The following is an 18236-nucleotide window of genomic DNA, read 5'->3' on the forward strand; positions in this document are numbered from 1 at the left end:
ATGAATGCATAAATGAGTGTAAACGTGGTAAATCAATACAATCCAATAAAGCAACAGTGAAGGTACAAGTCACAAAGCCACAAGTCATATCAAGACTTGGATCAACTTAGCCATGAAATGAATCATACAATCGTCACACATAACATAATAGTCTATGTCCCTCTTTACTTCCTCATATAGCAAGTACGCCTCTGTCACGACCCAACTAGGGGCCATGACGGGTACCCAGAGTTGACTACCGAGCACCACTTATCATCCTGACTATCATACTCAACCTGGGCCTATAACATTCTCAACACAACTTTTCATGAAACAATCTCCCAAGACATATATAAGCATAGGCCTATAAGGCTACAAAAATGATGTGGCAAATTTACAATGAAGGGGTCACATAGCATCTACAACCCACACGTATGCATCTATGAGCCTCCAACTGGAGTACTGAAATCATAGTGACGGGATAGGACCCCGCCATGCCCCATATCTGCACAAACGAATGTATCAATAAATAGCACCTCCGGAGTAGTGGAGTGCTCCTGTGTAGCTGCTGATAGGCTCCTATGGATCTGTACTGCCTCTCTGTCTACCTCTGGGTATGAACACAGCGTCCATAAAAGAAAGGACGTTAGTACGAACAATGTACTGAGTATGTAAGGCATATATGATAACATAATAAAGAAATATAGAAGGCATAGGAAGAAAAGATAACAGAATCGCTTGCCTCTCGAGGCGAATCATGCGCATGCTCACTTTTACCTTTAAACATATCACACATACGTACATAAACTGCGTCCGAATCAATAACATCATTAGCCCGCGTCCGGCCTCCCACGTCCGGTAATCATCACACGCCGCCCACTAGCAGGTGCCGTCATTATCATCCATAAGCCGCCCGCCTGCCGTGTGCCGCCCTCGTGCTATAGAGACACCGTGCGATAAGTCGCCCGCCCAGTGCGCCTTAGCCGCTTCCTCATCTAGGCACGGTGTAATCATCATCATATACTTAACATGAAGCATGCATAAGAGCTCAAGTAAAAGCTGTAACTCTCTCGGAGTGACGTAAGGTCGGAAACCTCCGATTATTTTATGGAATATTCATGATCGTCATATCTCACCTTGAAGGAACTAGCATCATAAGGCGAGACTACTAATAATGAATAACAATCAAGGAAGTCATACATTAAGATCATTAATCTCATACTAGCATCCTTTCATAAGCTTTAGAATCTCTAGACATAGAATCATCATTATCATTGCCATGTTCATAACACATCTCTTATCTTCGTCTCATGAGAAGCTCTTAGTAATCATAGACTTATAATTTTCTTTGGAATGTAAGAAAGTCATGAAAAGAAAAAGGAAACCATGTTATAGGAATCATGCCTTAGAAAAGAAGGGGCTGGCCTTACATACCTGTACGTCTCTCTAACTTTGCCGACTAAACGCTTCCCTCCAAGTTCACGATTCTGCATTCAAGAGAATTCGTACTAAGATTAGATAACTGGAAACATACTTGAAGCTAAGCTAAAGCGACTAAGGGCTAACGAAAATTGAGCAGCATTTCCTTTGTTTCTACAACTTCTTCCATATAATATAACAACTCCCAGACATCAACAACAACATCCATAATATCATAATCAATAAACTTTGTTAAGCTAGACATTATTCAATTCTCAAAATTCCCTCTCAAAGTCATCCATAACCATAGTTACCACTCAACGTCGTATTCATTCACACATAATGCTTCTTTAACATCCCTAATATCATTCATAACAAGATTATACCCATAACATGTCAAGAACTATCATTCAAGTCAAGTCACTATTCAAGAATACCATTATTTCCATATTTGAACTTCATATTCTACTTTCTTCCTCAATCCAACTCTTTCAACCACTCAATACTTTTAATGACATGAAATAAGTGTAAAACGCACCTTTGATTATGTAGGAATGGTCTTTGGATGAAGATACTCCACTTGAGAAAAAACCCCAACTTCAATACCAAAGAAATTCTTGACTTCCACAAACTCTAGTGATCTTCTCTACCCTTGATTCTCTCTTTAGATGGTTATGGAAAGGGTGTGGAGTGGTATGGAACCTTCAATAACTCCTTGGAAATGTCTAGAGAGGTGGAGAAATAAATGGGAGGAGTTAGAAATGAACTTAGGGTCGTTTGGGATTTATAAAAGTGGCATTTTCGCCCCCCGACCGAGTTGGCGGAGAGTATGTGACCTTGCACACTGGGTGTGCGGTCGCACACTCTCCCTCCACGAGGAGGTGTCTTTGTGCTGAGCTCTCCAATTTTGGAGAGTTGGCGCACAGTGTGCGGCTCAGCATACTTAGTGTGCGGGCGCACACTGCCCCATTTTACCTGATTTCGCAAAATCGTGCTCTCTTTGATTCATTTGACCTCCAATCCATATGAAACCTTCTTGGCACGTATATAAAACTTCATTAACCATCCAAGGGGCTCTATATCTCTTCCTCAAGGAGATTCTAAGCAATTCTTAACTCAAATGATGTGAAATTCTCCCAAACAAGACTCCACCTTAACTTTTTTCGACGAACTTGTCCCCTTTTGCCTCAAATGTCTTTGGAATCTTAATTAGAATTATTAAATATCCTTTCTTACTTGTAGGTACTTCAAGTACACCTTAACTTGCATTAGCTAATTCACCGCACAACAACCCGAAATTCCGAGGTGTAACAGCCTCACAACTAAGTCATGTATCACCACGAAGTTCCACTTTTCTATATATTATCATCAACGGTAAACCATACATCAAGTGTTCATCTACGTATTATTGTAAATATATAAATCACAATTCAGGTCTAAACTCAGTATTCCTTCCTTTCTCTGATGATATGTGCACAATAAGAGAGAATTGAGTAAAACACAACAGTTCAAGTAATAAGTCTACTCACAATAACGAGGCAACGAGCCACCACCACCAACAACCAACCTAATAGAAATCCATCCCGAATCGCCACAGTATGAAAATAACTACACCTCATATTTCAGTACATAAGTAATGGCGATGAGCCCACAAAATCAGAAGTCATACCAACCTAGCTAATATCCAACCAAACACTATGTCTGAAGACCTAATCATGCTTTCTCCCATCAATTCTACACAATATATACATTTCGCTAACCAAAGTCTAACTAAAGTAAGTCGTAACCTACCTGAAATGCAGAACAGGAGCCACGAACTACTCCACACGAGCCTTCTATTTCTGAAGCGCCTCATAACGATCAAAGTCTAACAATATGATTCTAAGTAAGCAACAATCCATGTATTCAAACAAAAATGACAATTTGGGGGGAAGAAGACCCACTTACTTATACCCTCTTCAATGGATGAAACCATCCTTTAATGGTGAATTTGTCATAATTTCTATCTCTACAATCATTAACCTTCAATTCAAGGGTTTCTAATCAATTTTACCCTTTCCAACAGATTTTAGAACAAAGATTCCATTTTTATTAGAACCATAAGTCTCAATATGCAATTTCAACCATAAGAAATCAAATTCCTTTCCTAGAAAGTGATAATATATACTCCTAGATTATTAATCAACAACAAAATCAACAACCCACCAATTATTTAAGGGTTTACTATTCTAGGATTTTCACCCACCATTGATGGACCTCTTAAAATAATCATGGAACTTGAAGAAGAAAGGAAAAAATGAACAAATAAAGATGGGAACTTACCCTCCAAGATGTTTTCACCAATGAATGGAATGAATTTTGCCTCTTTCTCTCTTGAAAACTGACTTTGGGGTCTTGGGAATAAGGGTTCGAAGTTGGGATATTAAAATAAGAGATTCTGGCCCCATTGGCCGCTGCGGCGACCTCCAGACCGCGACAGCGGTACCGCTATAGCGGCCTCTAGCCGCTTCTAGCGGCCAGCTGGAACAGTCCGTACTAAAATGGGCATAACTCCCTCATACGGTGGCCAAACGGGTCGATTCTTTTTCCTATAGCTTCGTAATTTCGATATGGATCTAATGGTTCAGACGTCACTCAAAACAAAGGTCAGATGCTCAATGTGGAGCCGTTTCTATCCACAGACCTCCGGCGAAAACATTGAATACCAGCGCGACAAAACCCAAACGCATCTGAAACTCTTTGGAACCTCACCAAAACTTGTGTACAAGTTAAAAATCATCATATTAACATGTTGGAACTTCTCAAACATTGACACGAGGTCATCCTAACCCGGCGTTAACCGTGGTCAACTCTAACTCATCAACTTAACTAGTTTTTCCATCAATTACTCAATTTCACTCGAACCTTGTGGCAACCAACCCAATGACTTCATTAAGTCATAGATCATACTAACGGGACTTGGGGAAACAATCAACAAAGTTAAATGCGTCAAAGCACTATAACGACTTAACGGGTCATTACAGATAGATCTCACATTTTGAAGTCCTAAATTTCAAGTGTTTAATCATTATCGGTAAGTAGTATATACCAAACCAACTAAAGCACACAGATTTGCATAGAACAATGAGATAAGATTGCAGTCACAAGAAACATATTTAGCTAGGAGTGCAATTGTAAAATCATTAACCATATTGTCTAATAGCTGTAATAATTTTTGTCGATTCTTTTACATACAACCTATTGGAATAGCTGGATGCTACAGTACTTTAACTGGTTCAATGATGACAACCGCCAAAATCATTAACTTCTAAACTGGTTTGATATTATTAGCAAGCAAAAAAATCAAGTACATAACTCATTCAAGTTTCTTAAAATATTGAAAAGATTGGAACCTTAATGAATGAAGATGAAGAAGAAAATAGAGATCAAAACCAAGATAATGCCAATAAAATAAAGAGTTAAAAGATGCAAAAATAGACATTAAAAAGCCGAAAAGGTATAAAATTTAAGTAAATTCCAGTACTTACAATTATAGGAATGGATGTTCCATCAGTTGCTAATGAGACCAAGCTATAATGCTCAGCTTAGTAGTTAGCCTTTGCTAGTCCAAACACAGCAACATATAAGAAGTTTTATATTACCTTCAAAAATAAACCAACATCAATCAATAATAGTGATATATACATGTGCTAGGAGAAAGGGATCTATAGAAGTACTCTAATAATGCAAATTTTTTATTACAGAGTTTAGTATTGAGCAACTAAATTAAGGCAGTAGAAAATTATGAGTAGGGATGATAGCTTAAATAATAATCAAACCTGATAAAAGTGTATGTAGCAATTCAAAAGTATGGAAATGAAAACCTCCATGAAAGGATTTTCTATCTTCAACTTTCCTGCAAAAGTAAATACTTATTGGAAAAGTTGGTAATTAGATTCAGGGGTATACATCAGAAAGTTAGTGATCAAGATATGCATCAAATAATTGTAGAAGAAATGATTGTCCTTTTGGTGGTCCAAAAAAATTTCTCATCTTTAAATGACACATCACTTTGGTCATAGACCTTTAATCCTAGCATATACAACCATCCATCCCGTCTTTAACAGTATTTCTATTGGTTTGAAGCATTTGCAAGTTTAAATTGCCTATATGAGTAGAATGAAGCAGTAATCGCGAATTCATGGTTAAACATCCATTACAAATGCACAATGAATGCGGGGTAAGTGAAGATAGTACAATAATCATTTGTTGGAAATATTGATGGACAAATCATCAAAAGAACAAGTTGCTAAGATAATCCAATGCCAAAAACACCCAAGGAACAAACTCTTTCAATTTAAGAGCTCTACTATGCATAGGTAAGTTGATGACATCAAAAAGGGGAAAAAGGCACACCTCAAAAGTAAATCTGAGTCAAAACACTTAAGCTGCCAGTGAAAAATCAATATTACAACTGTGAATTTACTTCTGCACCTATGCTCTGGCTCACACAGACTACTAAGAAATACATCAAATAACATCTGGTGCGTTCCTTTTTATGGATGATCATGGAAGTCGATAAGACATGTAATATTCGTATGTATTTTGCATATAATGCTAATATTCCTGAGTTAAATAAAAAATATCAACTGCGATATTCACCTTAACCATTTTATGTTATTGCATTATGATTTCATTATTATATGTTTGTCTTTAATCTCATCCCTAAATTTTGCCTTTTAATTCCGAAGTTTGTTAGCTAGTTATATAAGTAATGTTCTTCTAAACATATTCCTTTGTACCTTAATTAAAGTCTTACAAAATAAAAGAAAAGAACAATTTGGTGATACACAAGAGATTTCCAGCTGATATGACTGAAGACCTTACAAAAAATAATACCAACCTATTGAAAATCCTAGAGTGCGTCCTTGAACTTCCCCATTGCCAAATATGCAGCCCCTCACCTATAATAACCCTGCAACCCCGATCAAAACCCGTTAGCAATTAAGAACACAGCAACAAAAACAACCTACGTTGAAAACAATAACAAAAAAGTACAACCTTTTAAAATATTTTCACAATTCAAAACTTACCAATATAGAAACAAATTCTAACAGGATACAAAAATAAATCTCAAAACAAAACAATCAAACAATACAGTGTAAATCAAAAGAAGATGAATAATATTAATGAAATGAAATCTTTGTCCATTTAAATGAGGAACAACTATCCAAAGTTGATTAAAACTTATCTCCACTTTTCTCCAAAAGCAAGAAGAAAACCTTTGATAAATTGTCACTTCTCCTACCATAAATACTGAAAAAATAAATACATTACTGTATAAAGGGGAAAGTATATAAAAACTAAATCTGTTGTTGCTTAGCCATTTGCTCCCTCAATTTAGTCACATGTTTCTTTATATCCTCCATATTAGGTCCTTACCAACAATGAGAAAGCACGAAAGTCGGTGAGCGAAAGGAGGATTATAAGAGCATAATGAGGAATCTATTAATTTTATGTGCACGACAGTTGAATAATGTAAACAAAAATTCCAAAAGGGTTATGCCTCAAAAACAAAAAACAAAAAAATTAATCAGCTATTACTAAATTTTCACATGTGTTATACTTACCACAAAATATTCAAAATTTAAAATGGGTATATCTCTAATTAGCAGAAATCTACTCAACCTTCAACTTAATGATAAAGGAAAAAGGAAACAGAAAGTACAGAAATCTTTAAAAGATAGCAATTTAAGGGGTTATACCTCAATATTTTCCGACTGAGCGGTCCAAAAAACTCATGGCGCAGGAACCAGCTTGAATATAATGGTAAAATATATACTTTCTCTTTCCCATATTACTTGTTACTTTCCCTTTTGCACGCCGCTTAAGAAATCAGAAATAAAATATGTATTTTACTATCTTACCCCTATCTCTCTCAAATAAATATATTCTAATCAAAATTGACTATTTTCAAGAACATTTATTACTAAGGGTAAGATGGGAAAGATTTAATTAATTTTATCTTGTAATTTTATGTTGGTTTTGTAAATGGATAAGTAATTTGGACATATATTTTTAGTAATGTGGCCAAATAATATGGGACGGAGAGGATAAGATGTGAAAGATTTAATTAATTTTATCTTGGTTCTGTAAATAAAAAAGTAATTTGGACATATATTTTTAGTAATGTTGAGTACTTCATTTATGAACTAGTAAAAGTGCACGGAGGAAATAAATATGTGCCGGAGAATTAAAATTAAAGTGCATACTTGTATACATGAGCAGAGAATAAATATTCAGTAAAAAAGTAGTTTAGTAATGTGGCCAAGTAATATGGAATTGAGGGAGTACTTCATTTATTAATTCTTAAAGAACTTGAAAAGTCAAAAGTCAAAAGTCAACAAGTATAAGTGCACGGAGGAAATAAATGTGTCAGAGAATTAAATTTGAAGTGCATACGTGTATACATGAAAAGAGATAAATATTCAATACTATGACATATGACCACGTGGAATAAAAAAGTAGTTGGTTAAAATGTACAATTTATATAGCTTGTGGTACAAATTTCTATTGATGTGTTAGTCCTCTCTCCACACTTACATATATTAGAAATAGAAAAGAAGAAAATATAGAATAGAAAAATAGACATATATTTTTTGTAATGCGGCCAAGTAATAGGGACGAACGGAGTACTTCATTTTTATTAATTCTTAAAGAAAGTGAAAAGTCAAGTATAGTAATGTGGTCAAGTAATATGGGACGAAGAGAGTACTTAATTTATTAATTCTTAAAGAACGTGAAAAGTCAAGTAATGTGGCCAAGAAATATGGGACGGAAGGAGTACTTCATTTATTAATTCTTAAATAACGTGAAAAGTCAAAAGTGAACAAGTAAAAGTGCACAGAGAAAATAAATGTGTCGGGTAATTAAAATTAAAGTGCATCCATGTATACATGGGAAGAAAATAAATATTCAGCAAAAACGTAAAAGTCAAAAGTGAACAAGTAAAAGTGCACGGAGGAAATAAATATGTGTCGGAGAATTAAAATTGAAGTGCACACGTGTATACATGAGAAGAGAATAAATATTCAGTACTATGACATATATCCACGTGGGATTTATTAATTCTTAAAAAATGTGAAAAATCAAAAGTGAACAAATAAAAGCGCACGGAGGAAATAAATTTGTGTAGGAGAATTAAAATTGACCGCATATGTCTATACGAGAAGAGAATAAATATTCAACAAGAACGTGAAAAGTCAAAAGTGAACAAGTAAAAGTGCACGGAGGAAATAAATGTGTAGGAGAATTAAAATTAAAGTGCATACGTCTATACATGAGAAGGGAATAAATATTAAGTACTATGACATATGTCTACGTGAGATATAAAAATAGTTGGATAAAGTGTACAAGTTATGTGGCTTATGATACAAGAAATCATTGCGTGTACAATTTGTGAAGCTCATGGTACAAGCTGAAGGAGCTGTGTTCGTCCCTCCTCCACTCTTATATATAATAGAAAAAGGGAAAATGACCTGTTAATACTACTTAAGACTCTATATTACATAACATAAAGATATTTTTCTTTATTTACAGAACATAACAACTTAATTACAAAATATACTAGATCTGGAAATATTTAAAGCCCACCCTTTCCTTCCCATTCTCATTGTTCTCTTCTTCCTCGAAAACAAAAACTTAAACTCATTACTGGTTTTAGGCGGAACCAATTTTCAAAGACACAAGTAGATACACAGAATTGGCAGATCCACTATTTAAAGAAGACTACCCAAAGAGAAGTTTCAATCAAGCGGTAGCTATTGCTGCAATGTGTCTACTAGAAGATCGGGGTTTCAATCAAGCCGTCTTCACTATTTAAGCTTTGATTATGACTATTAGCATCAGATACTTGATTTGGACTAATTTGGTTTCTTGCTACTTTCGTACCTTCCCGGCAGTGGGGAAGGCTTTTAATCCATCTTTTTGTAAAGTAATGGTAATTCGAGAATGTGAGTAGATCTGAAGACAATAACGGTTGATTTTGAAGAATTTCGTTACCAAACCGTCGATTGACTCCACCTTGTTTGTGGGCCGTATTATATGAAAGTTGTATATAATATTGTTGTAGTGGTATTGATTTCATTCGAATTTCGAAGCGAGATTCAAATTTGTATTAAAATTTGTATGAAAGTTGTATACAATATTGTTGTAGTTGTATTAAATTTTCAAAAACCTAACATGAACTTTATACAAATGTTATATAGTTATATACATATTTCATACCGTTTTTATACAGTTTTCATAAATGAAAAATGTGAGAATTTTAAGTCTTAAGCGAGATATACACATTTCATACAGTTTTCATAGAAAAAATTTTAAGTGAAATTTTTAAGCTTCGAGCGAGATATACATGTTTCATACAATTTTCATACACAATTTTGCGCAAAATTTTTAAGCCTTGAGTGAAACTTTTCGTATATGTTTTGTAAGAAATCTATTATTATATTTTGTAAACTGAAAAATATCGTTATATTTTATAAATACATCATATTCTTATGTATATCTACATCATTCTCCCATAGAAAAATGTTTTTTAAAAGTGGCAATATGTAAAATGAGGGCAATCAAATCGGTTGAAATTTGTACTTGGATAATGGTTAAGCCCAACCCAAGAGAAAGCAGTCTAGTTGCATTTTCTTGTGCGGATTGTCCTTTAAAGGCACTGGTCTTTAAATTTTGACCCTCAAATTGGTGGTTTTTAATTTTTTTTCTTTGCCGTTCTGAATTCGAACTTCAGCTTAGTAAAAAAAAATTTATAAAGCAGAAGTTTATTGGAAAGCTAGGCTTATTCGGACAAAAGTTAAACCTTAAGGCAACTATACTTAAGATAGAGATTTGTAAAATTTTGTAAAAAATAAAATAAAGGATTGCTTGACGGCAAACTTTGCCTTATGCCTTGCCTTCTGTTAGGCAAAAGAGTTTGAAACTGTGCGTGAAATTGAAATACAGTTTTGCGAATTCAATCTCTGCTTGCGGGACAAAAATTGAAGACCGTGGCAGAACATTTTTCGTAGATGTTCCACCACCAACCAGTGCCTTTTTCTTTCTTTCTGAAAACTTAAATTATGATTGAGAGCCTCTCTTGTTTGTTGTTTACATGAGTTTCCGGCAATGAATAGGGCCACGAAAGCAGCGTTAATGAGCTCTCAGGCCAACCCTTTTCAACTAAGGGCTTCTCTTTTCCATTCTTCCCCAATCTTGGAACGCAGAAGACACACTCATTGGGATTCTGTTAGTCTCTCTATCTCTCTCTTTTACATTTAATTTCCTTTTTTATTTGGCTTTTATCCAGTTTTCAGTTTGTGGGCTTTTTTGATTTGGTGATTATATCAATTTTCTATGTGCAAGAAGTTCTTTTTTGGTGGAGGGATGCGGATTAGTGCTTTCTGGCTTTTCATTTGTGGTAATAGTAATAGGTGTTGTAATGTTTGGTGAAGTTTGCTCTTTTTCCTTGTTGTGCAGGGCAAAAGTGCTTATAAAGGCTCATCAACGGTGAGCCATTCTTAAATATATTATGTTGCTGAATGATATCTTTGATTTACTTTTTCCTTCAGAAACAAAAATCTGTGCTTTCCTTCAGATTATGACTGGTGGAATTATATTTACTGTTGCGGAATTCAATATCTACCTTATATTGTAGTTTGCCAAGGTTAGCTTCTTAAGGTACCATACCATTAAGGCGTGAAGAAGGTTAAGAAAGAGGTTAACCTTGTTGATTTAAGTTTTATTTCTTCTTGACATGGAATTCGGCAAAATCTTCAGAGTTTAACACAATAGAAAGTGGGGCAGCCCGATGCACGAAGCATCCCAAGTTAGCAGGGGCCGGAGAAGGGCTGCACCCCAAAGGGTGTGATGTTGACATGCTATCCTAATGAAGCATTAGTGGTTACTTCCACGGCTCGAACCCGCAACCTAGAGGTCACACGGTGACAACTTAACCGTTGCTCCAAGGCTTTAAGAGTTTAACACAATAAACTAGCAAAAGCTTGTGCATTTTTAAATAATTGGTAAAGACTTAGAAATATACTGTAAATGAAAAAAATTAAATCGAGAATACTCAATTTCTGTCCTAACTTGTTTGTTTGTCATGTACCACACAGATTTTTGAGTAGATTCCTTTCCATGGTTAGCATGGCCGGTTACTTGAGCATTTTGTGTCTCTGATTTTGGGAGTCATATCTGATTCCTGTTTAACCTTTGAACTGTTGAACTATTAGCTTACAACAAGTCACTTGTTTTATGTCTTTTCTTGTCATTGCTTAAAGTAAATGTGAAATATCCTGTCTTCAGTTGTAATTGGTTATGTTAAACCCGAATGTGAAATACATTTATCAAATAGTTAATGATCGAGTTGAGGGGAAAAAGGCCTATTTTTATGGATGAAGTGAAAGATGTGAAAGTCTATCATAGTTTATCTTGGATAAACTACGTGTAACCAATCCATGCATACACATCTTCATCAAACTATACCAATGTCTAAATGCTTTTCGAAATGCATAATAAAGGTCTTCTGAACAGTGTTCTGTCCACATGATTTGTTGCCTACCAAGTAGCTTTCGCTATCATCCTAGTACGCTCAACCTAAAAATCAGCTACATGACATAAAACTCTCGTGTACTAGACCAAAGAGAATGACAATAATACTCTGGCCCTCTGCTTGCACTTATTCTTGACTTTAGAAAATTTAGTTTTCGGACTGGGGTTTACATAAGTCTAATAAATATTTAGGCTGTTGTCTTAATGGGAATATAGTCTTTGAGTTGATTGAAAATCATAGCGTATTTATGGATGTCAGACGATAGATCTGTTCATGTTTCTCACTTGCAAAAAAATGTGTTCATCTTGTGATTAATCTATACAGCATTCTGTTGGGATCGCGGAGTTTCAGCCTGAATGATGCAGTTTCTTTGTGTATATAGAAGCTAGAATCTTGTCTTAGTCAGTCTATTTTTATGAGGTTAGAGACCGGATCTTCCCGTAATTGCAGTGTGTTACATTTCTTATAATGTTGCTATATGGGAGTGTTACCAAAAATTAATGGTTCTGATACAATAAAACTAGTCCTTGGCCCCAAACTAGTTGGGTGTGTTACATGAATTGTCAATATCCATTCCGCTCCATCTGGATCAGTTTCATCCCAATACTCAACAAATTGTCTTTTAAAACAAGTACAAGTAGTGGTTCTGATAAGCATATAAAGTCCTACTCGTCCAGCATTCTGTTATAGTTACAGTGATAAGCTTCATTTTCTGATGTTTTTTTGGTAAATTGTTATGTTGATTGCCAGCTATTCTTGCAGAAATCAAACTTCTACTCGAGAAGATATAGGAAGCTGAACTCAAGGCGGGCACTGTTTGAGAGTGTCAATGGATTTGCTGAACAGTTTTTTCAGGTCATTCATGAACCAGAATAGATTAGTTATTGCTGAATTCATGTTCCTTTAAAATGCTTCTAGTGGTATAAATGCTTTTTTCCAATTTATAGAATGGTCATTGGAACTTTTTATATGCTAAGATAGATTCTTGCGTGCACTTTGTGAGTATCTGATGGTTGTAACATGGTCATGGAAGTTCCATTTTGGAAGGGAAAAAGGAAAGCCCAAGCCAGATAGGGGACAGTTACTGGGTTCGGCAGTTTAAGATGGTTTCTCTGCAAGGAAGCTGTTATAAGTTTGACTGTGGGAACTTGGCGCTTAGCATAGGCCCGATCATGTTTACCCTTGGGTTACTTTCAAATGCTTCTGTGATAAACATCTCTGTGGCTAGAAGTAAATCCATGTACTCATTGTGCTGCTTAGGTTTCTCATTCAAGATCCAATTGGTTCCAAAAAATGGGGATCTAACAATAGCATATAACAAAGCTTAGTCCTAGCTCATAGAGTTATGTGATACCAAATGGCCTAAGAATTTCTCTTCTTATGTACTAGAAAAGAGTATGCAGCGAATCTATGGATGTGAAAATACCTGTAAAGATGAGAATATACTATGATTAGTCCAGTCAGTGTTAGAATTTATTGGCTTGGTTGGTGGATACATTAGGTTATCGTGGAGTACACACCCCGATAGCAGATATGTATTTAGCCAGTTGGACGAATCAACAACTTCATTGAATAACTACTATTTCTAATTAAAAAAAGTGAATTCTTAAGTCTTAACAAAACAGAGACTATTGTGTTATAACTACCTCAGTTTTTGATCATTGAATTTAGATTATTGAAGAAATTAATAATCAATTTTAGTGGAATGGAGGGGTTAGGACAGGAAATGCATTTAGTTGACTAGGAAGGTATTAAACACTGGATAAGGATGGCTTCGTATTTGAAGGGTTACTCTTTCTGTTTTGGTCGTGTTAGTACCTGCTGTTTGAACTGTGGATCAGCTCTTGAGTGATTTATCAGTTCAACGTGTTTTGCATGTGCACTCTTTATCTTTTATATGAATGCACCGCCGGAATGAGCTAAGGAAGTGTTCCATGACCTTTACAACCTCATTGGCCTAAAGTTGGATTGTAATTGAATTTGCTTTTTATTGATATCTAGCTTGGGAATGCCGCAACAAAGTTTTTCCCTGCTGATCAGTATAAGCAGCAACATGTATCCTTAGTGGAAGTTCACTTAATCACACTCAGGTGGGGAACTTGGTGAATGTGCAGTTTTATGGTGAAATTCTAGAATTGTGGATGCTTCCAAAAACTTGACTCATTATTCATCTGGAAACTGGCAGTAGAAAGATGAAAAGGGGATCACTTGTGTGATGGGTAGATCATTAATGAATAAAGCCGAGGCCTTTTAATCGAACATTTAAAATGCCAGACGACTTTTGAGCACCCGTTCTGCAATTGACTGATATGGAATTGAAATGTAATCGTTCAGTGATTTCCATTCATTGTGAATACATTTAATACTTTTTGCAACGGAGGTTCCTCTTTTCCAGTAACACTTTCTTCTCATGTTACTGACAACATTATTCTCTTTCCTAGAAAGAGAGCTTTGACTTGAAAAGCTTGGATATTTTTGGCCTTACCAAGTAGCTGCTTACATTGCATTCAGTTTTCAAAGCCTGAATCACTGACTACACTTTTCATGGGAATTTTACTAAGATTCATGTTGCCATTTTCCAGCTTATCAATGTTCTGAAACACATTTACTTAATTTAAACTCTGGACCTTGAAGCCTAAAAGTTACAAAGTAGTCCAATCCTATTTAATTCTTAGCTTTAAAGACACTATAACGTTGTTTTCAGCATTTCAGGGCTGGCAGCCTGACTGTGATGAATATGACCCATCTTCAAGCCGAGACAGTTCATGGTTTAGACGAGATTTCAGGGCCAGTGGAAACAAAAGGGGAAGATCAAGGAGCAAGGGACAACATCAACAGAGTAAGTGCACCTTTTGTAATGGAATGCAGTATAGTGTTTCTGGAGAACTGAGTTCTATCTTGTAAAATACGACCATTTTTAGCTCCAAAAGTGTCATGTGAAGAGCTTACTTTTCTTTCTTTGTATATGTCGTTTGACAGACCAGGCCATCTAGCTATCAGCCTGTGCCTTTTGAGTATTGAGCAATAGTTGATTTTCATCAACTCTTTTTTTTTTATGGGATGAAGTAACATGTTTCATTAACAAATAGCATCAAGAAGATGCGACTTACAAAAGAGATACGCTAGAAATTACAAGTAAAGTAAATTTGCAAGACCCTATACAAAGTGCTAGCCTAAGTCTAGGGAGCTTACAAACTGCAAAAAATGGTCAGTGCTGATTACAGTTCATCAACTCTTTTTCAGGAGGGTTCCAATTCTTTGAGGATGAAGATATTGAGATAGAGACCTTTTTCCGTTCAGCATTTGGCGGAAACAAATACTACTACTGGTCATTTATTAATGAAGAACCACAATGGAGGAACTCATCAAGCTACTCTAACAGCCATCGGTGGAATTGGAGACATCGATACTCGGACTATGATGAGTCAACAGACTCTGACAATTCCGGGTCAGATTTGTGTTCAGAGCGTCTGACTCTTGGATTGAACGCATCTGGCCCTTTGAATCTGGAAGATGTTAAGAATGCGTGGGTGTTTAATGAATTGCCAGCTACAAAAAAATTACTTTCTGATGGATGTGTTTTGATAGCCTTATTGACAAAATTAATGTCTATATCACTCATTGGACATGCTTTACATTTGCAGATATCGTGTTTGTGCACTGAAATGGCATCCTGATCGCCACCAGGGCTCATCTAAGGTATATCTAGGGCTGGGCATATTTTGGTTCAAACCGAAAAAACCGACCGAACTGAATTTTTTTAAAATTCGGTTTCGGTTTCGGTTTTTCGGTTTTAATTTTCAGAAATTCGGTTATTCGGTTCGGTTTTGTAAAAAAAAAAAAAAAAAAAAAAAAAACCGAAAAACCGAAATTCTGAAAATTTGAAGTTCTTCCATTTCAGTGAAATGTTGGTCCTGTTAGAAGATAGGTGAAACGCGAAAGCTGAAATTGCTAGTTTATCTCATATGATAGGATGTCTAGAAACTCGAGAATATAGGTGCTTATATTGGAAAGGGATAGAACAAAAATAACTGCTAAAGAACTGTAGAATGTAGATTGACGACCATTTTGTAAAACTAGAAGTTCTATCGGATGAAAACAGAATTATCAAAATTTGCTGGAGAGCCACATTGTTGTCTTATCAAAATTAATCAAGACGTTGAGAAATAGCACTTCAACATGGTGTGATTTGCTTTAAAATTTGTTTGTATGCAAAGATGAATCAAATGATAAATTGAGTGGGATGCTCATACTGCGATTTTTTAAAATATGCTCACTTTTAAAAAATATTGACCTCCAAATCACACACCTGAAAAGCCCAACATGATAATGTCCAAACCGAGAAACCGAACCCAATTATACCGAACCGAATTTCAAAAAACCGAACCAAACCGAATTAAATTTGGTTCGGTTTCGGTTTTTACTTTTACCAAACCGAAAACCGAAAAACCGAACCGAATTCCTCAAACCGAACCGACCGAATGCCCACCCCTACTGGCGTATATCTACTTCATTACTATTACATTTTTGTTTTGATGTTTTCCCTTTTCCACCTGCATCCATCATCTTCCACTGGGCGCCGCATACAACACAGACTACTCCTTGCTTCATTTACGAAATATGTTCACTCCTATGCTTAGCTCCATGACATCACATCTATGGTTGATATGCTCCTTTAGCATTTTGAGGGGCTGGCTTGGGAGGATCTGAATTCTGTCCATCTGTTATCTAACTTGTTTTTATCACGCTTTATTAGGTCTTAGGATTAGCTGTTTCATCTGAATGATTGGCCGAGCTTCTAGTGCTGGTTAATATATTTGACCTTGGATTATACTGACATTTGCATGCACTATTTCATGTATCAGATGTCAATACACATATAGAACTCAGAAGAGAAAAAAAAGAAAAGGAACCAAACATTCTATTCCAATTCAATATTCTGTACTCGTAGCTTATGCTCAGAGCTTATTATTGCCTTACTTTTCTCATGTCAAGCATGAAACTCGGATTAGTTCATGCTATCCAAACCTTTCTTCATCTGATTTTATGTAATCCAGCTATGATAGATAACAAGTTTTCATTAATTGACAGGAAGTTGCAGAAGAGAAGTTCAAGGCCTGCAGTGCAGCATATCAATGTTTGTGTGATAAACTGGGATTAAGTTAGTTATGGAGCAGATAGTGATACATACCCTAGATTACTGGATGATGGTTATTGGTCCCCAGAGGACGTGAGATATACTAACCTATCAATAAAAGAGGCCTTTTGTGATAGAGGTTAATTATGTTTGAAATGGCACTTGCACGAATAGGAAGCTATGGCGGATGAGATTTTATCTGGAAGCATTTCACAAAGCGTTTGTAGGAGAGTTCTTTTGCCATGATTCAAGTGTAAACATATGTAATCTTGGCAATATTTTCTGTTCTTTTGTAGCTGTGTTGAGGATGTTCTTGGCAAGCTAAACTACTAGCTATCAGTTACCATGATATATTGTGATTGGGTTTATCCTTTATTTGGGATAATTTCTGAGTTCTCCCTCTAGGCTTAGCTTTGGAATATTGATCTTTTCTGTGGTTTACAATGTTATGTTTACCATCTTTATTTTGATTTGTTGGAAGAATTTTTTAACCTATTTATCATTAATGTAAAAGAGTTATAATTTGACTAGATTACCCTTTTCTATGACTAAACTCTTTTAATTAATTAATTTATCACAATATCTTATTCAATATATTTTGGGTCATTCCCACAAATGCCCTTATTCGGGGGCGGTCTTTAATTTTTGCCCTTCGGCACTTTAAGCTGCCGAAAATACTCCTGAGATTTTGGGTTCGAACTCTAGCAGAGTATAAAAAATAATAATCCGCAAGGCAGAATTTCGTAGCAAATTAGGCTTATTCGGGCAAAAGTTAGGCCTTAGGCTTTAAGGCCTAATTTCTGTAGAATCCCAACAGAGTTAAAAAAAAAAAATCGTAAGACAAGTTATGTTTTAAGGCATAGTCTCTATATAGAAGTTATGCTATAAGGCTTAACTTTACTCCTTGTCCGGCATAATTTAGAACTATAAAAGTTATATAAGGCCTAACTTGGACTACATCATAACTATAAGGCCTAACTTTCACTAAACCTTGCCTTGCGAAATTGTATTTTTTTTTACTGAGCCGGGTTTGAACCCAGAACCTAGGGATATTTTAGACCGCTTTTTTAGGCGAAGGGCAAAAATTAAAGACCAGCGCGTTTAAAGGGAAATCCACGCAAA

General features: G+C 35.6%; 1 protein-coding gene and 1 long non-coding RNA gene across 4 annotated transcripts; one reads left to right on the forward strand and one right to left on the reverse strand.

Moving 5' to 3' along the window:
• Nucleotides 1–2962: 2962 nt before the first annotated feature.
• On the reverse strand, nucleotides 2963–7221 carry LOC132044546 (uncharacterized). Of its 2 annotated transcripts, none has more exons than XR_009412213.1 (5): nucleotides 7008–7102; nucleotides 6281–6352; nucleotides 5217–5293; nucleotides 4926–5039; nucleotides 2963–4302 (listed from the first exon to the last, which is right to left on the reverse strand). It is a non-coding gene; the product is annotated as an uncharacterized LOC132044546 (long non-coding RNA). The 2 variants fall into 2 exon arrangements; XR_009412212.1 differs by lacking the exon at nucleotides 7008–7102 and adding an exon at nucleotides 7143–7221 and having other exon boundaries at nucleotides 2964–4302.
• A 3221-nt stretch (nucleotides 7222–10442) lies between these two features.
• LOC132044545 (uncharacterized) lies at nucleotides 10443–17684 on the forward strand. 2 transcript variants are annotated; one of them, XM_059435047.1, is made up of 7 exons: nucleotides 10443–10671; nucleotides 10903–10932; nucleotides 12740–12832; nucleotides 14690–14816; nucleotides 15221–15503; nucleotides 15622–15676; nucleotides 17069–17684. In XM_059435047.1, the coding sequence occupies exons 1-7, from the start codon at nucleotides 10552–10554 to the stop codon at nucleotides 17141–17143; spliced, it is 783 nt and encodes a 260-aa protein (XP_059291030.1). In that variant the 5' UTR covers nucleotides 10443–10551; the 3' UTR covers nucleotides 17144–17684. The 2 variants fall into 2 exon arrangements, with proteins under 2 accessions (XP_059291030.1, XP_059291031.1); XM_059435048.1 differs by lacking the exon at nucleotides 10903–10932.
• Nucleotides 17685–18236: the final 552 nt, after the last annotated feature.

Source organism: Lycium ferocissimum, unplaced genomic scaffold (genome assembly GCF_029784015.1).
Source record: "Lycium ferocissimum isolate CSIRO_LF1 unplaced genomic scaffold, AGI_CSIRO_Lferr_CH_V1 ctg4732, whole genome shotgun sequence".
NCBI classification, from domain to species: Eukaryota; Viridiplantae; Streptophyta; class Magnoliopsida; order Solanales; family Solanaceae; genus Lycium; species Lycium ferocissimum.